This window comes from Dendrobates tinctorius, unplaced genomic scaffold (genome assembly GCF_039654945.1).
Source record: "Dendrobates tinctorius isolate UK_male_01 unplaced genomic scaffold, ASM3965494v1 ptg000048l, whole genome shotgun sequence".
Taxonomy (NCBI): domain Eukaryota; kingdom Metazoa; phylum Chordata; class Amphibia; order Anura; family Dendrobatidae; genus Dendrobates; species Dendrobates tinctorius.
Window position 1 is genome coordinate 220,587 of NW_027361716.1, and position 22,335 is coordinate 242,921.

The 22,335-nt window shown below is 47.4% G+C and overlaps 1 protein-coding gene across 1 annotated transcript in view; it reads left to right on the forward strand.

Moving 5' to 3' along the window:
* SLC38A8 (solute carrier family 38 member 8) overlaps positions 1-22,335 on the forward strand; it is a 110,271-nt gene that overhangs the window by 53,168 nt on the left and 34,768 nt on the right. Inside the window, exon 4 of the mRNA XM_073576267.1 lies at positions 17,239-17,340. Coding sequence (XP_073432368.1) covers positions 17,239-17,340 — 102 coding nt within the window. The remainder of the gene's footprint in view (positions 1-17,238; positions 17,341-22,335) is intronic.

The following is a 22,335-nucleotide window of genomic DNA, read 5'->3' on the forward strand; positions in this document are numbered from 1 at the left end:
TGGCCTGTACCTTGGCCTGGTCCATTTCAATAGTTGACGGAGACAAAATAAATCCCAAAAATGAAATCCTCTGTACTCCAAAAAGGCATTTCGATTTGACATACAGGGAATTCTCCCTCAAGATCCGGAACACAGTCCGAACATGTTCCACATGAGAATCCCAATCCTTGGAGAAGATCAAAATATCATCCAGATAGATAATCAAAAACTTATCGACAAAGTCTCGGAAAATATCGTTCATGAAGCACTGGAAGACAGAAAGGGCATTAGTGAGCCCAAAAGGCATCACCGGGTACTCAAAATGTCCCTCCGGAGTATTAAACGCCGTCTTCCATTCATCCCCCTGCTTAATGCGGATAAGATTATACGCCCCCCCTGAGGTCAAGCTTGGTAAACTAGCAAGCACCTCTAACCCTAGAGAATAGATCCGAAATCAGGGGGAACGGATACTGATATTTAATAGTAGTTTTATTGAGGGCACGATAATCAATACAAGGTCTTAATGATCCATCCTTTTTGGCTACAAAAAAAAAACCGGCACCTAAGGGTGACGAGGATGGTCTAATATGACCCTTCTCCAACGCCTCCTTAATATAGGATCGCATAGCCTCGTGCTCGGGTACAGATAAATTGAAGAGCCGACCCTTGGGAAATTTACACCCCGGGCTTAGTTCAATTGCACAGTCATAACTCCTATGAGGAGGCAAGGACGCAGAATCATTCTCACTAAATACATCATAAAAGTCCGCCAAATAGTCAGGAACATCATGCGACTGAGGAGAGGTGGAAAAAAACCGGAGCCTCACTAAAGGCACACCGACAACCCGAACTCACCACAGACACAGATTTCCAATCCAAAACTGGATTATGAATTTGCAACCAGGGAAACCCCAGAACAACGGCATCATGCAGACCATGCAACACCAAAAATCTGCAATTTTCTTGATGGTCTGGGGCGACCCGCATGACCACCTGGGTCCAAAACTGAGGTTTATTTTTAGCCAAAGGAGTAGCATCAATCCCCCTCAAAGGGATAGGCGTCTGCAGAGGTGTCATCGGAAATCCACAACGTTTAGCAAAATCCAAGTCCATTAGGTTTAGCGCTGCTCCCGAGTCCACAAAAGCCTTGGCGGAAAATGTGGACAGGGAGCAGATCAGAGTAATTGCCAGAAGAAACTTAGGTTGAACACCACCAACAGAAAACGTGTGTGCAAAGCGTTTCTCTCGTTTAGGACAAACAGAAATAATATGCGAGGCATCTCCACAGAAAAAACACAGCTTATTACGCCTTCTGAACTCCTGACGTTGCGCCTTAGACAAAACTCTATCACATTGCATAGGTTCAGACGTCTGTTCAACCGGTGGCAACACCTCTCGTGCAATCCTGCGTTCACGTAAACGCTGATCAACCTGAATGGCTAATGACATAGAATCGTCCAGACCAGAGGGAACAGGAAATCCCACCATAGTATCTTTTACGGCTTCTGACAAACCCTTCCGAAAGAGAGCAGCCAAGGCGTTATCATTCCAGGTAGTAAGGACCGCCCACTTTCGGAACTTTTGACAGTACAACTCTGCAGAATCTCGACCCTGGTTCAATGCCAACAGGGTCTTTTCAGCCTGATCAATAGCATTAGGTTCGTCATACAACAACCCCAAAGCTTGAAAGAATGCGTTCACATTAGTCAGAATAGGATCATCTGGTTTGAAAGAAAACGCCCAATCCTGGGGATCGCCACGCAGCAAAGAGATGACAATTTTAACCTGCTGCGCGGAGCTCCCTGACGAGTTAGGTTTCAAGGCAAAAAATTTACAATTATTTTTGAAACTCAAATTTAGATCGATCCCCAAAAAATACATCAGGTGTAGGGATCTTTGGTTCTACAGCATGTGAACGAACAAGGTAGGCGTAAATTCCCCGCACTTCCGCAGCGAGCTGCTCCACACGATCAGACAATTGCTTTATCTCCATTGAGAGAAAAAAAAATTCCCCCTACGGCCTCAGAGATATAGAGGAAAGAATATACACACATCATTATTTTTTTTTTTTTTTTTTTTTTTTTTTTTTAAAACCATTCTTTCCTGCTATTGAGTACCCTAGGATATGCAGTATGGCGGGTGATTCTGTTATGATTGAGTCACCGTAGGAGGCAAAAACAGAAATGCTAGCTAAGTCCAGAAAACCAGAGAGGTTGGCAGCTATCGGATTGCAGACCCCTGATACTATCCACAACAACTAACAGTAGCCGTGGGGGGTTCCTACGATGCCCTAGACCCTTCGATCACAGCCGGAGAATTAAATGGGCCTAAAGAGAGAAAGGGGAAATCTAAACTGCACCAGAGCAGACCCCAAAGCAATAGGCAGCCCCCAACCTATAATGACGGTGAAGCAAGATGAAAACACTAACACAGACAGAAAGATAGACGGGGCCCAAGCTAATTAGATAGGAAAGGACAGGAAGGCTGCTGTCTGCAATCCGTGATAAACCCTAAGAATAAGAGTCAACAGACTGACAGTGAAAAAGGCCCTGAAGACGCTAGGCTTCAAAAAAGCTATGTCAGTACTCAGGAATATTCTGAAGACAGAGCAACCGGCAAAAGGAGATTCAGCTCACCCCAGCAGGGAATGGCAGAATCCAGAAAAGCAAGGAAAACAAAAACAAAACACAAATGCTAACAGGCAAAGCAGAAAACTTGGCTTTAGAGGAGCAGGAATCAGACTGGTGTCCTAGAAGTCCACAGAGAAATCACCCGCAGGGCAGAAGGAAGTCGGCAGCCTTATATCCAGTCCGTGACTCCACTCAGCCAGTCATCCTCATTAGGCTCAGGTGCCTGATAATCAGGCTCATTACCTTTCTTTACCAGAATAGGGAGTTCACCAGACCTCAGTGACGAAGGGGAAAATGAACTCACAACAGTGCTCTGCTACCCCTAGCCTGAAGCTGCTAGGCGGACCCACTGAACTATCCTGTGTGTGGGATGCAGGTGTTGGAGTGTGGAAAGGAGTTCCCAACTTACCTAGGTGGTGGGGCACTACACCTTAGGAGAAGGTGCAGTACCTCTGTGGCGACTGAGCCTCAGGGGCGCCACACAGGCAGTGTAGAAGCTGATACCCAGATGTAGTGGTACAGGGTGTGTTGGCGCAAGAATAATCGGAAGACACCAGGGCGTGCAGTTCCAAAGCTTTACTCGGTCTGTAGCACCCACAGATGCCTGCCTCCGTGCTGTGTCCTCCGGGTCAGGGACTCAGTCAACCTCCAGATCAGATGGAATGCTCCCTTCCAACACTCCGCCAACATGTGCCTTTCTGAACGTCTCCTCCTTATAGCGCCTTTAAGTGTGAAGTACTCCCAGTACTGAGTTACACTGGAGTTCCTCCTGACAGATGTTCCCAAGAACTCTACTTGTACGGCAGACAGCTGTAGCATGCTTCGGGGACTCCCTACTGAGTCCCAGCTCACTATCCAAGTTGCTGTTGTGCCCCCAAGTCTTAGATGGGAGTAGTGCACTTACAGCCCACTATCCCACCGGTGTCTGCTGCAGAACCATTAGTGTCCATACAACCTTGGGGACCGAGCCCCGGCCTTGCGCTTAGAACTTCTAGGCAGGGTTCTTCCTCTAACCCACGTCCTCTCTGTTCCCTTTTACTACTTCGTTCCGCTCTAATCTCTCTCTCTTATGGAAGATCAGGTTTCAGTTCAATGTCTTTCTCCTTCTTTCCTTTCCCGTGCCAGCAGACCCAGGTCACTGAGGTCTGCTACAGCACCTCCTTCCTCCATCCCTCTCTCCGGGATCTTCTTTCCTCACTCCTCTGAGTGGCTTCCTCTCCCAGACTGACCTGTAATTCTAAACCTTCCCACTCTTTTATGTATTCTCAACTCCACCAGCCTCCCAGCATGTTTCGTGTTCCAAGCAGGGAGCCACCAAAGGTGCTCTGCTACACTCTAAGCAATGAGCCGCAATGTGGCTTTGCTGAACTACTCTGTTGTGTGGGGTGCGAGTGTTGGAGCATGGTCAGGAGCCTTCAACTTACCTGGATGGTGGGGCACCACACCTTAGGAGGAGGTGCAGTACCTCTGTGGCGACTGAGCCTCAGAGGCGCCACATGGGCATGTGGGGTACTCGGTGCCGGGCCGGTGTCAGGGGAATGTGTCACAGCAGCGGTGACCCGGTCCGTGACCCTGGGTGCCTAAGTAATGGGAGATGTAGTTAATGGTAGAATAGTTCGTGACGCCACCCGTGGTGTTTGGCAAGTATCGTGTTAGGCCAATGCTGCATACAGATCCGCTGGGCCTGATGGTAGGGTGCAACAAAGATGTAAAAGCTCTCCACAGGTGGAGCTGTAGTCCCAGGGCAGTGTAGCTGTAACCAGCACGGGGATGTAGCAGTGCTGGAGGCATAGGGAACAGACAAGACACAGCGGTTGCAGTTTCTGTACCTTTACTTGGTGTATGCAGTCCAGGGTCCTGATTACAGATGGTGTTGGAGCAGGTTAGCCTGGAAGCAGATCAGGATTCTCTCAGCAGAAGGGCTGTGCAGTTTCCTTCCTAGCGCTTGTAGTGTGAAGCACTCCAGTACTTAGTTACTCTGCAATGCATCTCTTCAGAGGTTCCTAGAACTATACTTGTATGACAGACAGCTGTAGCCTCTCTCGGGGACTCCTCTCCTGAGTCCTGGCTCTCTATCCAATTGCTGTTGTGTCCCAAGTCTTAGCTGAGAGCAGGGCATTTACAGCCTCCTACTCCTCTGGTATCTGTGGCAGGACCGTTAGTATCCGTACCACCGTGGAGACCAGACTCCAGTCTTTGCGCTCTAGTGGTGAGGGAGCTCTCCTCCCGGAGCTCAACCTCCGCCCCGCTCCACACGTCTGCACACGTGGACCTCCTCACACAATCTGACCACTCCTTCCTCTTGGCCCTCAGGGAGCACCCCCTCCCCTCCATCCTGGTTCAGAGTTCCCCCTGCTGGTCTGGAGTGGAACTGTGTTGCATGCATTAGGTTAACTGCTGGAGAGACCATCACTGCTTCCAAGCCTGGCATTACCCTCCCCTGGAGGAAGGCAAAGCCACTGTGGCGACCATACCCCTGGGGGCGCCACGTGTGTGTGTGTGTGTGTGTGTGTGTGTATATATATATATATATATATATGTGTGTGTGTGTGTGTGTGTATATATATATATATATATATATATATATATATATAATTTGGACATATAATTTTGGCTCTAGACATTACCACAATGAATTTTAAACAAAACAATTCAGATGAAGTAGAAGTTCAGACTTTCAGATTTCATTTGAGGGTATCCACGTTTAAAATTGGATGAAAGGTTTAGGAGTTTCAGCTGCTTAACATGTGCCACCCCATCAACCAGAGCCACCGGACTACTACCCCCTAATATCCTAAATCATCCCATCAGAGCCACTGGACTGCTACCCCTAATATGCAACATCATCCCATCAGCCAGAGCCACCGGATTATTACCCCTAATATCACACATCATCCCGTCGGCCAGAGCCACCGGACTATTACCCCTAATAGCCCGCATCATCCCGTCAGCCACAGCCACCGGACTACTCCCCTTAATATCCTGCATCATCCCATCAGCCAGAGCCACCGGACTACTACCCCTAATATGCCACATCATCCCGTCAGCCAGAGCCACCGGACTACTACCCCTAATATGCCACATCATCCCGTCAGCCTGGGGTCAGAATCAGAGTGCTCAGTGGAACGGTCCTAACTTCCATACCGGGGATCCCTTAAGAGGGAATATGTGCCTATGGGACAATGAGATGGAAGATGTGTGATGGGTATATGGGCACAGGAGGGGGAGAATTCATTTCTGTCATTTGCTCTCTGCTCCTTTCTGGGGGGCAGACATTTCCTGGGAGCTTATGATTCTGGGGATGATAGATTTCTCACACCTGGTCACTGTCTGCTGAGGTGTTGTGGAGTGGGAAAACTATTGCTCATAGCAACCAATCACAGCTCAGCTTCTTTTAAACAGCTCTGGTGAAATGAAAGTTGCTTAGTGATTGGGCGGGGCTATGTGGAGTGGGCGTGGCCAATACATACTCATTTTATATATAGGATATGGCAGTAATGTGGTTTACATCATATACTCAGATATATCTCTGAGTCCTGTGTGCTGGTGTTTTCCATGGTTTGGATCTGATTTTCAAATTATCACACACAAATGTTTAAGTGAATTTTTCCAGCTGAAACTTAATATCTTTTATAATGGTAAAAATCTGCCACACCAATCTGGCTCTATGAAATGGGGCGAGTAGAATAGGAGGCAGCCTGTCCTCTCTGCATGCACAGAATGCAAGCGGTAAAGTAGAGACTGGTAACATCGGCAGAGCAGGATAAAGGAGATGCGGAGAGAAGTGTCACTGTACAATTATAATGCGGTGTGCGAAATGCTGGATGAGAAAGCCATGATATTACCATCCCTGCCCTTTATATCTGAGCATGCTGGTAAATTGCTGCATGGTTTCAGGAAAGTGAAGAAAAAATAATTTTTGCCAGAGCTGTATATGAGACCACCATATAAAATCTCTGTCATGGGCAGCCCATTCTACAGACCTGAACCCCATTGAATACATTCCAGAGGTTATCAGGAGGATGATGGATAGTCACAAGCCATCAAACAAATAAGAATTGCTTACATTTTTGCTCCAGAAGAAGTGTGAAAGACTGGTGGCAAGCATGCCAAGACGCATGAAAGCTGTGATTAAAAATCATGGTTTTTCAACAAAATATTGATTTCTGAACTCTTCCTGAGTTAAAACATTAGTATTGTTTCAAAATGATTATGAACTTGTTTTCTTTGCATTATTTGAGGTCTGAAAGCACTGTTTTTTTTGGGGGGGGGGGTTTTGACCATTTTTCTTTGTCAGAAAACAAATACAATTTTATTGCTTGGAAATTCGGAGACATCAGAAGTTTATAGACTAAAAGAACAATTTACAATTTGCTTAAAAAAATACCTATAAAGAGAAAAATCAGACAAACTGAACATTTGGAAGTGGTCTCATAATTTTTTGCCAGAGCTGTATAATATATTTAGACAGCCATTACACAGTACGCAGCAGATGCACGTTTATAAGATTATCTCGGCACAGGAACATTTTATTTAAACACATCCACAAATTTTTATTATTCCAAGATCTATTGATTTAAAATTAATTTTTGTTCATGGGGAATACCCCTTTAATGTGGCGGAATTGGGTCTTACTTTCCAGGTAGCTGACGTTTTATGGGAATAACATTACAGTTCCTTATTCATACTCTTGTTCCCTAGAGTCCATTACATCCAAACATCTGCAGCATGCTCTTGTCACATGCATGAACGGGGGCCTATAATGGCATTTTAGATTACGCCTTGGGCTTTGGTTCAGCAGTAATACATTACATGTCTGGAAATGTTGGGTTTTTGATTACAATCTATTGCAGTTTTTAATATATCCTGTCCCAGGCCTATAGACCAATGCAAGGAGACAAGCCTGCGGCTGACCTGTCACATGTGATTATACACTCACTGGCCACTTTATTAGGTACACCATGCTAGTAACGGGTTGGACCCCCTTTTGCCTTCAGAACTGCCTCAATTCTTCGTGGCAGAGATTCAACAAGGTGCTGGAAGCATTCCTCAGAGATTTTGGACCATATTGACATGATGGCATCACACAGTTGGCGCAGATTTGTCGGCTGCACATCCCTGATGCGAATCTCCCGTTCCACCACATCCCAAAGATGCTCTATTGGATTGAGATCTGGTGACTGAGGAGGCCATTTGAGTACAGTGAACTCATTGTCATGTTCAAGAAACCAATCTGAGATGATTCGAGCTTTATGACATGGCGCATTATCCTGCTGAAAGTAGCCATCAGATGTTGGGTACATTGTGGTCATAAAGGGATGGACATGGTCAGCAACAATACTCAGGTAGGCTGTGGCGTTGCAACGATGCTCAATTGGTACCAAGGGGCCCAAAGAGTGCCAAGAAAAAATTCCCCACACCATGACACCACCACCACCAGCCTGAACCGTTGATACAAGGCAGGATGGATCCATGCTTTCATGTTGTTTACGCCAAATTCTGACCCTACCATCCGAATGTCGCAGCAGAAATCGAGACTCATCAGACCAGGCAACGTTTTTCCAATCTTCTACTGTCCAATTTCGATGAGCTTGTGCAAATTGTAGCCTCAGTTTCCTGTTCTTAGCTGAGAGGAGTGGTACCCGGTGTGGTCTTCTGCTGCTGTAGCCCATCTGCCTCAAAGTTCGACGCACTGTGCGTTCAGAGATGCTCTTCTGCCTACCTTGGTTGTAACGGGTGGCAATTTGAGTCACTGTTGCCTTTCTATCAGCTCGAACCAGTCTGCCCATTCTCCTCTGACCTCTGGCATCAACAAGGCATTTCCGGCCACAGAACTGCCGCTCACTGGATTTTTTTTCTTTTTCGGACCATTCTCTGTAAACCCTAGAGATGGTTGTGCGTGAAAATCCCAGTAGATCAGCAGTTTCTGAAATACTCAGACCAGCCCTTCTGGCACCAACAATCATGCCACGTTCAAAGGCACTCAAATCACCTTTCTTCCCCATACTGATGCTCGGTTTGAACTGCAGGAGATTGTCTTGAACATGTCTACATGCCTAAATGCACTGAGTTGCCGCCATGTGATTGGCAGATTAGAAATTAAGTCTTAACACACAGTTGGACAGGTGTACCTAATAAAGTGGCCAGTGAGTGTAGGTCTATGCACCTCATCCCACATCACTCGCCAATGACCAAGGCAAGAAGGTGTCACATATTGCATCCATGGTCGTGTCTCACTGCAACATGATGTGAGCAGGATACATGTGATTAGTTCTTGGAGCCATAATAATGCCATACATTACAAACTCCTAATCTGGGCTTTTGGAACTTATGTATAATTTCTGCCCTCTTAACTTCTGAATTCCATGAGCCACGAAGTTGTAAGTGTAGACAGGGGTATATACAGTACACCTTTATTATCCTAGAGCATGTGATATTAAAATCTATCAGCAATCTTCTGACTCTTCAGTTTAGTAAATAAAAGTGTAAATTTGTTGTGTGTCCTCCCCCCCCCCCCCAAAAAAAAAAAAAAAAAAAAAAAATTACCGCTACTAATTCTTATTTATTCGATCGTCAATGACAGCACCACCTGAGAGAGGGGATCCGCCCTTCAGGTACAACCTACAGATACATAAGGGCGGCACCTCTCCCACCCATCAGTTGGTTTCCTGTTCCTGGAGGATGGGATTCCCTACAGATTGTTAGGAATTCCCAGGCCGGCTGTCTGACCCAGGTAGCGAGGGGATCTCCTACCTCGGCCAGTGCAGGGTCCCTGGAGGCGCGGCGATGGGTCCGGGTAGGGCTCCACGGCAGCGTGCAGAGCAGGTGCGAACAGGGTCCAGAGGATGGCCATTTCCAATGCCAGCGCTGGCATGTAAGTATTCCCCCCAGCCCTCCGGAGTTCCTCCGGGTCTTCTCCCTGTGGCCATCTCCCATCCGGGCCACTCTGCTGCGCCAGCCGGCATGGCGTGGTGAGGGGTGAGGTCGCGCCTGGTCAGCCGCTGCTCCGCTGTCGGCCTGCACGTCCCCAGGCATTGCTGGAGGCCGAGAGTGAGAGGCAGAAGTGACGAGGGGGCGGGGCTGGAGGCGCCAGGTCGGAAGTCGGGTGCTGGCCGGCTTCTCCCTCCCTGTGCCACCGGGCCGTGGCGGTATGGATATAGGCAGGGGGGTGCAGGGCCGTGGGGGTTCCCGTTTGGGGGTGGGTGGGGACGTAACCCCTGGTACACCCCTGCTAACCGGATGTCCGGGGATAAAAGGAGCGCAGGCATGCTGCAGGGCTGGGGTTGGCCCAGTACAGCAATGGCTGAGCCAGAAGCTCTGGTAATCCAGCAGGAGTGTTCCTCAGAAAGGTCCCACCCAGGCTCCCAGCTGAAGAGTCGAGGACGAAGCGCGCAACTTAGCCGCAAGAGTTCCTCCAGACCGAAGGATCCAACTCGCTCCCCCCCCGTGATCCGGTACCTATTCCTACTGCCTGGGTAAGAGATCTTCGTGAATGTACCCTCATGAAGTGTTTCCCTTATATTTTGTCTCTTAGGGGGAAGAAGTGCTCTGGTAAGAGGAAAAACAGGGAATGTGGCCTTTGCAGTGCTCCCTTGCCAGAAGTCTACCCTAAAAAATTGTGTCAGCCATGCGTGCGACAGAAGGTCGGAAAAAAAAAATTGGACAGGTTAAAGTACATAGCCCCTTATGCTTTCCTTGCCCCTACAGGTGGCGGAAGAAACCCCTCACTTCACCACGAGCCTCAGGGAAATCATTAGGACCGAGATGAAGGATTCCCTAAAATCCCTATCCCAGGACGAATCCTTGAAAAAGAGTAGAGCTGCAAAAGTCTCAGAATCAGACTCCTCAGCTGTCCTGGGGAGAGGCAAATATTCCTCAGAGCCTGCGACGTCCTCTTCAGCTTCATCTTCAGATGAAGACTCTAACCGCTTTTGCTTTGCCCTTGATCAAATGTACCATTTAGTCAAATCTGTAAGATCCACCATGGGGGTGGCCGACGCTAAACCAGATCTGTCCGCACAGGATCTTGTGTTCGGGGGGGCAACTTAGATCCTTCCCATTGAATGACATAGTTAAAAACCTGCTAGATAGAGAATGGAAGAAGCTGGAAAAAAGGGGCTCCATACCACCGGCCTTTAAAAGGAGATACCCTTTCGATGACCCCTTGGTGGACAGAGCGCCGAAGCTTGCCGTAGCTAAGGCTTCCAAAAAATCCTCCATCCCTTTTGATGACTGTCATGATCCATGCTGGATCATGACAGATAAAAAGCACAGGTAACCTTTTTTTTTTTTTTTTTTTTTTTCCTTAAGCTGTGCTTTTGCCCCCGGTGGCCATTAGGATTATTGCACTGTGGTGCTGTTTGTTCTAAGTTTGCCCCCGGTGGTGGTGAGCGTCACTGCACTCTAGTTACTTAAGTTAAGTGCACATGATTATAATGCAGGTGTGATTGCTGGCTCTGCTATAAAAGAGTCGCAGGTGTTGCAATCAGGGTTGGTGATAGTGTTCATTTCAACCATCCTTGGTGGAGGAAGGAGCTGGAGAGCATACTTTGCAGCACTGTCTTAGCCCTGGTGTGGAAGGAATCATAGGGGATTTCCTTGTAGCTCTGACAGAGCTTGGTGGCAGCATTTCAGGAGGAGAGCTGCATGCTGGTGGTGAACTCTGTTGCCAGGAGCAAGTGCAGCAAAGTAAAGCTGAGTTGTGTTTCCCTGTTTGTGTGTTCCCTTCGTGTGTATTAGTACAGCGGTGGGGCCAGTGCTTGTGCCACCCAGCTCCCTAGCAAGGGATAGGTGTAGAGTGTGCTAGGGTGACAGGTTCCTGATTGGCGCCCGGTGCGGAACCGGCATAGGGAACGTTAGGAACACAGACTCAGGGAAGTGCAGGATGTCTCCACGTCCCCTTTCCCTATCGCAGGGCCCACCGTTGTAACTGTTTCCCTACCCCTTGCCTTGTCATTTTAGCTACCGGCCTGTGAGCCGTGTCACACAGGACAGTATCACGTGCCGCGTCTTGTTACCGGCCTGCTGGTCGCGTCACAGGACGGGTCCACGAGACATTGACATGGCCTCTCTAAAGGATTCGCTGGATAAGAAGGCGGACTCCTTTTTGAAAGTGACATGGGAGATGTCGGCTGGCGCTTTGAGACCAGCTGTTGAGGCTACCTGCACGGCCAGATCCATGATGGTCTGGCTGGATCAGCTGGAGTCCCAACTTGAAGATGGTGCCTCTAGAGAGTCCATTTCAAGGTCCTTGGCAATAATTCAGAATGCGGCAGCCTTTCTAGCCGATGCTTCGGCAGACTCTGCAAGGATGGCGGCCAGAGCTGCGGGCCTATCCAATGCTGCAAGAAGGGCTCTATGGTTAAAATGTTGGCCGGGAGACATCCAGGCAAGGTCTCGTCTCTGCTCCATCCCGTGCGAGGGGGAATATTTGTTTGGGCCAGTTTTAGACGAGCTGTTAGAAAAAGCAGGAGATCATAAGAAGAAATTTCCTTCTCTACCAACCCTTTCTTACAGACGTCCCTTCACCAGGAGACGTTATCCTCGTAGAAGGTCGTCCAGAAATCGTGGCAGATGGGATGACAGAAGGTGAGATACAGGCTTTGTTTGGAGCAGGGGGGCACCAGGAGGGAGTGTCACGGGAGGCCAAGAAACCGGCCGAATGACTATCTGCCTTCTACCCGGCCTGGTCCCTAATTTCCAGTAGCAACTGGATCTTGGATTTAATAGCCACTGGGCTTCGATTAGAGTTTTCCTGGGTTCCCCCAAACAGGTTCATGATCACTCCTCTCAGATCTTCTCCATCAGAGCAGACTGCTCTGGAAAAAGAAATTCGGGACCTACGTAGCAAAAGGTTCTGACGCCAGTACCGGAGGCAGAAAGGGGCGGAGGTTTCTACTCCCCTCTGTTTCTGGTCCGTAAACCGGACGGGTCCTTTAGGACTATTAACTTGAAAGCCCTTAATAATTTTCTCATTACTCATCCGCTTAAAATGGAAACCATCAACTCCACAATAAAATTGTTGTCTAAAAACTGCTTTATGGTGGTGTTAGATTTAAGAGACTCCTACTACCATATTCCCAATTACATGGCTCGTCAGTGTTTCCTGAGGGTGGCAGTTCAGCACTTCCAATATGGTGCCCTTCCCTTTGGTATTGCAGTCACCCCCTGGGTTTTTACCAAGGTTAATTCAGAGGTCACGGCTCATCTGCGTGAATCCGATATCCTAGTGGTTCCCCTACCAGATGACTGCCTCATTGTAGGCAAGACAGCGGATCATTGTCAGAAGCAATTACGCGAAGCAATGTCTGCCTTGGAATGGCTGGGGTGGCTGCTAAATGTCAAAAAATCTCGTCTTCAGCCCAGGAGAGTCCAGCAATTCTTGGGCCTAATCCTAGATTCCCAAATCCAGGAATGCCGTCTGCCCCCAGAAAAGGTAGTTTGCCTACAACAGGTCTTGAGCGCCTCCAATAACCCCACCATGGCCCACAGGAAGGCCATGTCCCTGTTGGGCTCCCTTTCATCCTGCATCCCAGTGGTCCAGTGGGCCCAGTTCCATACAAGGAAATTGCAGGGTGACATTTAACATGTCAGAAAATCCTTGGGGGTTGCCTAGAAGGTCAGCTTACTTTATCACGAGACACTATAGAATCCCTGAATTGGTGGTGTGATGAAAATAATCTTATCTAGGGGGGTTCCATGGGAATATGAGGTAACCTGCATAGTCACCACGGAAGCAAGTCCCTCTGGTTGGGGGGAACATATGGGGGAGATTTTAGTCCAGGGCCTATGGGAGTATCATCAGGTAGAAATGTCCTCTAACCTGAAAGTTAACAGCAGTGGAGCAGGTGCTTAAAAAGCTCCTAGTATATCTACAGGGTCATCATGTACAAGTACTCTGACAATCAGGTCACTGTGGCTTATATCAACCACCAGGGAGGGACTCGTTCCAAACCCCTGAGGAACGTAGCAGATCGTCTGCTCCAGCTGGCAGAGCAACATTTTCTGTCCTTAACAGCTCTGCAAATAAAAGGGAGAGAAAACATTGCAGCAGACTACCTAAGTTGCAATCTCCTGAGGCAGGGGAAATGGTCCCTAAAACCCACTATCTTCGACGTGATTGTGCAAAAGTGGGGGCAACCAGAGGTGAATCTCTTCGCCACCAGAGAAAACAGAAAAGTGATGCAATTTTGCTCACTTAATCCCTAGGAGGGCCCTCTGACTGTAGACTCTCGGCTGATAAAATGGAACTTCAAACTAGCATATGCCTTCCCTCCCCTGTCTCTGCTACCCCTCGTGCTGAGGAATGTCAAAAAAGACAAGGCAAGGGTCATAGTGATCGCTCCATTCTGGCCCAGGAGGACATCGTACTCATGCCACAGGATGATGTCGGTGTCTGATCCGTGGGTCCTGCCAGAGGTCCCGGATCTCCTATCCCAGGGCCCAATTTACATCCTCAGGTGGCTGGCCTACATCTGATGGCATGGATTTTGAATGGACACTACTAAAAGTTACAAAACCTACAAAAGGCAAAATGAAGACAGTGTGTAGGACCTTGACGATGGTGGGACGGCTTTTATGCTATGTTTGATCAAATACAGTATTACTAAGAACTCTGTATGATTTAAATGCACTTTTGCTTCTTACTTATTTAATTATAGCAGGGTTGTTTTCATTTTGTTTTTTATAGGTTCTGTATGCTTTTTTGGCCATGTGAACAGGCACTTATATGCTGCATGTGTACCAACTCAAACCAAGCTCAATTTTTGTGTTTTTACTACTAAAAGTTAGAGGTTTCTCTCCAGGCCTAATTAATACCCTACTCAAAAGCAGGAAAACTACTACAACCCAGATTTATGTCAGAATCTGGAAAAGATTCCTTCAGGACTCATGCGTGGTGGCTGGTCAAGCAGCCCCGATTAATCAGATTCTAGAATTCCTCCAAAAAGGCCTGGACATGGGGCTTTCCATTAGTACCCTTAAGGTACAGGAATCTGCCTTAGGGGCCCTCTTTAACTGCAGCATCGCCGGTCATTACTGGGTCAACAGGTTCATTAAAGCGGCAGATAGATCTAGGGCAGTGTGGAAAGAGAGGTTCATGGCCTGGGATTTGAACCTACTTCTCACCGCCATGACAGAAGCTCCATTTGAGCCTATGGCAGCAGCCTCCATAAAGACCCTGTCCCTCAAGGTAGCTTTCCTGGCAGCACTGATATCAGCTCGCCGAGTAAGCGACATCCAGGCATTATCTAGGCTTTCCCCTTATACTCAAAGGATGATAGGGTAATACTGAGACCTGACCCAGCATACATACCGAAGGTAGCCTCCAGGTTCCATAGGACACAGGAAATAGTCCTGTCATCTTTTGTCCCTAATCCAACTACGAGAAGGAAAGGAAATTACGTACCCTGGATGTTAGGAGATGCCTCCTGGAATACCTGGAGGTTACGGAGCCCTGGAGAAAAGAGTGCCCTGTTTGTCTCCTATCAGGGCACTAGGAAAGGCCTTAGGGCATCAAAAAGCTGGCTAGCTAAGTGGATTAGGGAAGCCATTTCATTAGCATACACCTCGAAGGGCAGGTCAGCTCCTGGCAAGTAGAGGGCGCATTCCACCAGAGCCATGGCAACCTCGTGGGCGGAGAGATCAAGAGTCTCAATCAAGCAGATAGGTAAGGCAGCTACTTGGTCCTCTCCAAGCACCTTTCACAACCATTATAGTCTAGACTTGGGTGCTTCCTCAGACCTCTCCTTTGGTGTAAGGGTCCTGCAGGCTGTAGTCCCTCCTTAAGTAATTATTACTCTCTGTAGTTCTCTCAGGTGGTGCTGTCATGGACGATCGAATAAAGTCTTAGTTACTCACCAGTTAACGGTATTTTTAGGAGTCCATGACAGCACCTGTAGATTCCCTCCCTTTTATTTAGAGTTGGGTGTGCACTTCTTCCTCTTAGGTATACTGGTGGTTAATAATCAAGTAGTAATAGTGTTGTAAATAAATCATGTCATTAACCTTGGTGGTCCTCTTGGGCTCTGTAATCCAACTGATGCATGGGAGAGGAGTCGCCCTTATGTATCTCTAGGTTGTTCCTGTTCCTGAAGGGCGCATCCCCTCTCTCAGGTGGTGCTGTCATGGACTCCGAAAAATACTGTTAACCGGTGAGTAACTAAGACTTTTTTTTTTTTTTTTTTTTACACTCTACAGACTGTACCTTTTTACTATTTCTCCTGGAAATATTATAAATTCACAATTGAGAGGTACTGTCCAGTCGGAGCTGACTATGCCAGAGTTTGTACTAACTCTGTTTTCAACATAATCCTACATTTCTATTTATGATAAATTCTCCATTTTAGCTGCTGCAGCTCTGCAAGTCCTTTCAAAAGTGGCCAGAGTACCTAAGTCTCATGAATGCAATTGTGGAGCAAGGCTAGCCTTCTGTTCCAACAGCTGATCACTGTCCCCATGCTTACCCTTATCTGTCTGAAAGAGCCTAAGTGAGCATCAGAGTTGGTTTAAATAGCAATGGAAGATGGCAGCATTAAGTAGGCCTCAAATAAGTCAGCTAGACATGATTAAAAACACTTTACCTGCAGATTATCCGTACAGATGGGAATTTCTGCACTGTTTGCAATCCTGCCTATTAATTGTTTCTCCTGTAAATATTCATGTCCCAGTGATGAATGACTGCTGTATGTCCCATGTAAAAAGTTGAAAGGGCTTTCCTTGACTTTTTTTTTTTTTTGTTTTTTTTTTTTTTTTGTCTCCTTCCCCCATGACAGCAACATAGAAAGATGGGATCTGCCCTTCAAGGACAGGAATACTACAGATAAAAAGCCGGTACCTCTCCCTCGCATCAGTTGGTTTTCTGTCCTTGAAGGGTGGATCCCCCTCTCTCCATGATGCGGTCATGGGCTCGGAGAAATCCAGTTACCAGTAAGTAACTAACTATGTCTTTTTTACTATGGCCTTAAGGACTGACAGGCGAGTAGTTGCTACAGCAAAAAGCAGTCATGGAACACTCCTGCTAGTTATTCAGCTGCTCCATGTCAACAAAGAACCTCTTCTTCTGGGCTACTCTGGTGACAGGGCAGAATATCTGGCATCATGCTGGCTGACAGCCAGCTTCCCACAGTTGGACAGTGGGGAGCTGGCTGGCAATCACCATGACATAGACAGTTCTGCTCCATTACCAGAGCAGATTGGAAGAAAAGAGACTGCTCTGTCGACATGACAGCTGCAGAATCGATGGCAGAAGCAGTCTGTGACTGCTTTAAACTGGCAGATTCAGTGGTCCGAATAGGTAGATAGTTGACAATTAACTGCCTGTTAGTTTTTTGGCTTAGTGCTGATGACTCTGCTGAAAGTGGAATTCTTCAATGTCTTGGTGTGAGATGCAAGCATCCACCTTCAGAGATCTTGTGCAGTTCAGGCCTCAATGTCTCTGAGCTGTTAGATAACACAATGTTAGGTGGTTGTAATGTTCTGGTTAATCTATGTAGATTTCCTATGGCAAGAATTATGCTAGAAGCTTGAAATCAAGAGTTCCTAAAAGATCAGCAAAATTTATTGTAAGTAGCACAATTTGACTTTTATGGGAATAATTCTTGACTGATATTTTCTGTCCTTCATCCTGCAGTATTCTTGGAACATTGGCTGCTTGTTACCTGACTGTGGTCATCATTGTGAAGTTTTACCTGACCGAGCACAACGTCCTCCATAAACGAGAGTATTCCTCTAAGTGAGTATATGGATCAGAACCTCCTGCATATACCCCAGCTGTTCACATGATAAAAGAAAACATGACTCGTCATCAGACCAGGTCACTTCTCAGTTCATTCCACCTTGTCCAACCTGTAATGCTATTGCAAACAAATTCAATCTACCACTTATGTTCAAGTATACTCTTCCAAATATTTCATTAAAAAGGTTATGTTCATCTTTCCCATTAAATGATCATCTAAGAATAAACTTGGCAATTGTTTACCCAGTTAACTGACCATAGCCTATAAGGACACATCATACCGCTCAGGAAGGAGATGGATTCTATGTCCCAGAGATGAGCATGCTTTGGTCCGACATGTGCATATCAACCTAAGGACAAAAGCAAAAGACCTTGTGAAGATGATGGTGGAAGCTAAGATTGTGTCAATATTCACAATGAAACGAGTACTGTATCAACATGGGCCAAAAGCCCTCTCTGCCAGGAAGAATCCATTACTCCAAAAGAAACATTAAAAAGCCAGATTAATGTTTGCAAATGCACATAGGAGCAAAGATCTTAATTTTTCCCTTCACCCATGACCGCCCATGTGAGAGAGGGATCCGCCCAGCCAGGACAGGAAACCTACTGAAATAAAAGGGTGGTACCTCACCCCCTGCTTCAGTTGGGTTTCCTGTCCTGATGGGAACCCTCAGGTTGAAAGATTCTTTATCTTATGTCATACTTACCCACTCCCAACCTGGCACTGGAACAGGCATGGCGCCTGTATGCCATATTTCGGGTGCTGGAGGCACTGTCTGGGGGGCCTCAACAGGCATGGAGTGGCACAGTCAGGGGCCAGGCAGCTCTTCTGCAGCAGGCGCCACGCTGCTTTCCCTCCTCTGCCTTCTGATCACCGCTCCATAGTGAGCGAGGCTTCTGAGGACGCACACCGATGACGTTGCATGCAAGGCACACTGGGAATAGGCATGACTGCGTGACGTCGGTTGGTGTGCGCTGAGGTCAAGATGGCGGCACCCAGAGCGAAGAAAGCCGGCCGGGATGTGTGGATGCTTAGCGCAGGGGGAGGGGCATCGATTGGGCACCAAAGGAGGCGGGAAGCGCAGTAGATCATGCTTATAAGGAGGGATGACCACAGAAGAAGTGCTTGTGTCCGAAGCTCCCCATTATGGAGGATAATAATAATAATAATAATTTTTATTTATATAGCGCCAACATATTCCGCAGCACTTTACAATTAAGCGGGGACATGTACAGACAATAAATTCAATACAAGTTAAGACAATTCAAACAATGACATTAGGAGTGAGGTCCCTGCTCGCAAGCTTACAATCTACAAGGAAATGGGGGGACACAGTAGGTGAGAAATGCTTGTTAATTCAGGTCTGGCAATTATAATAGGGATTTTCATATAAAGCTGCATGATCCGGTCATCAGCCCGTGTGTTTAAGCGCAATAGACAAGTATCAAGTGCAGTTATCATGTGCATGAAGGGTGTGGAGACAGATGAATAGTAGGGTGCAGATTCAGAATAATATTTGGAAGGAGGGAACAGGGCAAAGTTAGCTTGCTGAGTAGTTGATGTGATAGGCTTCTTTGAAGAGATGGGTTTTCAAAGCGCGCTTGAATAGGTCAGGGCTAGGTATCAGTCTGATCGTCTGGGGAAGTGCATTCCAGAGAGCTGGAGCAGCACGAGAGAAGTCTTGGAGACGGAGGTGCGAGGTTCGGATTACGGGGGATGTTAGTCTTAGGTCATTTGTAGAACGGAGGGCACGTGTAGGGCGATAGACAGAGATGAGAGAGGAGATATAAGGCGGTGCAGAACAGTGGAGAGCTTTGTGGGTGAGAGAGATGAGTTTATACTGGACCCTGTAGCGAATAGGTAGCCAGTGTAATGACTGGCACAAGATGGAGGCATCGGTGAAGCGGCTGGACAGAAATATGACCCTGGCTGCCGCATTCAAGATGGATTGGAGAGGAGAAAGTTTGGTAAGAGGGAGACCGATCAGAAGAGAGTTGCAGTAGTCCAGACGAGAATGAATAAGAGCGACAGTAAGAGTCTTAGCAGTTTCAAAGGTGAGAAAAGGTCGGATTCTGGAGATGTTTTTAAGATGCAGGTGACAAGAGCGACTGAGTGATCGGATGTACGGAGTAAAGGAAAGTTCAGTGTCGAATATGACCCCAAGACAGCGGGCATGCTGCTTGGGAGTTATGGTTGAACCCTCCAGGGTTATTTCGATGTTAGGTAGAGTGAGGTTAGTAGAGGGGAGAAACACAAGAAGTTCAGTTTTAGAGAGATTTAGTTTCAGATAGAGGGAGGACATGATGCTAGAGACAGCAGACAGACAATCCTTGGTATTTTGAATTAGGGTAGGGGTGATGTCAGGGGAAGAAGTGTATAATTGGGTGTCATCAGCATAGAGATGATACTGGAACCCAAATCTGCTGATTGTTTGTCCAATAGGGGCAGTGTATAAAGAGAAGAGGAGGGGGCCTAGGACTGAGCCCTGCGGGACCCCGATAGTAAGGGGACGAGAAGAGGAAGAGGAGCCGGAAAAAGATACAGTGAAGGAGCGGTCAGAGAGGTAGGAGGAGAACCAGGAGAGGGCTGTGTCCTTGAGGCCTATAGAGCGGAGCATAGTGAGGAGGAGCTGGTGATCCACAGTGTCAAATGCGGCAGAGAGATCCAGGAGAATCAGCAGGGAGCAATGACCTTTCGATTTAGCTGTTATTAAATCATTAGAGACTTTAGTGAGGGCAGTTTCAGTAGAGTGTAAAGAGCGGAAACCAGATTGTAAGGGGTCGAGAAGAGAGTTATCCGAGAGATAGCTGATTAGACGGGAGTGGACCAGGCGTTCCAGGAGTTTAGAGATGAAGGGAAGGTTAGAGACAGGTCTGTAGTTAGCAGTGCAGTTCTGGTCCAGGGATGGCTTTTTAAGTAAAGGGGTTATGATGGCATGTTTAAATGAGGAGGGAAATATACCTGAAGAAAGAGAGAGGTTAAATATTTTAGTCAGGTGAGTGGTGACCACTGGTGAGAGAGACTGCAGGAGCTGTGAAGGAATAGGGTCACTGTTGCAGGTTGTAGGCCGAGCAGAAGCGAGGAGCTTGGAAACTTCTTCTTCTGAAACAGGCTCAAAGATGTCTAGTGAGCTTGAGGTGCGGCAGGGAAGGGGATCCAGGCACTGAGGAGATAGGGCTGAGATATCCTGATGGATGTGGTTGATTTTTTCTAGGAAATAAGTGGCCAGATCCTCACCGCTGAGGTTGGTGATGGGGGCCTGTACTTTAGGTTTCAGGAGGGAGTTTAAGGTTTCAAAAAGTCGTCTTGGGTTGTTGGATAGTGAGGTGATGAGGGTGGTGAAGTAGGATTGTTTGGCCAGATGAAGGGCAGAGTTATAGGTTTTGAGCATGAACTTATAGTGGATGAAGTCTTCTGCTAAGAGAGATTTTCTCCACTGCCGCTCTGCACACCTCGAGCAGCGCTGAAGAGAGCGTGTTTGTGTTGTGTGCCAGGGCTGCTTTTGTCTGTGTCGGGTCTTTCTGCGTATAGAAGGTGCTGCTTCATCTAGGGCATTCTTCAGTGTATTATTGAAGTGTGACAATGCTATGTCTGGACAGGAGAGGGTGGAGATGGGGGCTAAAGATGTGTGGAGATTGTCCCTAAGCTGTTGGGTATTAATGGTACGTGTATTCCGATAAGTGTGGTAAGTGGGGGTGTCCCGGGTGAGGAGACAATTCTTGACAGAGAAGGAAAGAAGGTTGTGGTCCGAGAGCGGGAGAGGTGAATTAGTAAAGTTGTGCAGCGAGCCGGGACGGGAGAAAACCAGGTCCAGAGTATTCCCGTCCTCATGTGTAGGAGAATTAGTAAACTGTGAGAGGCCGAATGAAGAAGTTAGAGAAAGAAGATGAGAGGCAGACTGGGAGAGCGGATCATTGATGGGGATGTTAAAGTCTCCCATGATGAGGGTGGGGATGTCACAGGACAGAAAGTGAGTAAGCCAGGTGGTGAAGTGGTCTAGAAACTGGCCGGAGGAGCCTGGAGGGCGATAAACGACCGCCACTCGTAAGGAGAAGGGCTTAAAGAGTCTGACGGCGTGGACTTCAAAGGAAGGAAATGTAAGTGATGGAACCGGGGGGATGACCTGGAAAGCACATTGTGATGAAAGGAGCAAACCAACACCTCCACCCTGTCTGTTCTCAGGTCTGGGGGTATGTGAAAATTTCAGCCCACCAAACGAGAGAGCGGCAGCAGCGGTGGTGTCTGAATGCTGGATCCAGGTTTCTGTAATAGCCAGAAGGTTAAGGGAATTAGAGAGAAAAAGATCGTGAATGTAAGTCAGTTTGTTACACACAGACCGTGCATTCCAGAGAGCACATTGGAAAGTGAGAGGAGAAGGCATGCACTGAATGTTAATAAGATTAGCAGGGTTTCTATATGCAGCTGGAGGAGAGTAATGTATGCTGGTGGAGGGAGGCCCAGGGTTGGGGGAGATGTCACCTGCAACTATTAAAAGGAGAAAAAACAGAAAAAGCAGGTGGTGGGATGATTTGTATGAACGTTTTGAGTGCTGCATGGAGGTTTTGGATGGTTTGGTGTGGGTAAGAAATGTCAATAGAGCCTCAGAGTTAAACATGGGAGAGGGGAAAAGGGAGGGGTGGATATGCAGAGAGTGCACAGAATGTGTAAAAGGGCAGGCGAGTTGTTAAAAAGCAGAAGTGAAGACAAATAAGCAGCAGGTTGATATGATCAATGCATATTTAGTACAACTGACCAAGAAGCAAGCGTGCATGAAAAACTTATGCACCTTACCCGTCTCCTGCCCAACTGCATTGTCTAACTGCAAAACACTTTATCCTGTTGCACTTAATCTGTTGCACGCGTAAGCCCGCACGCGTGCTATCCCAGCCAGAGCTAAATATATATGAAATGAAATGTCTGCTAGCTTCAGCCACCAAAAGGCCACAATCAGTAATTAACCAATTAGCACAAGGCCAGAGCAGGCATTACTA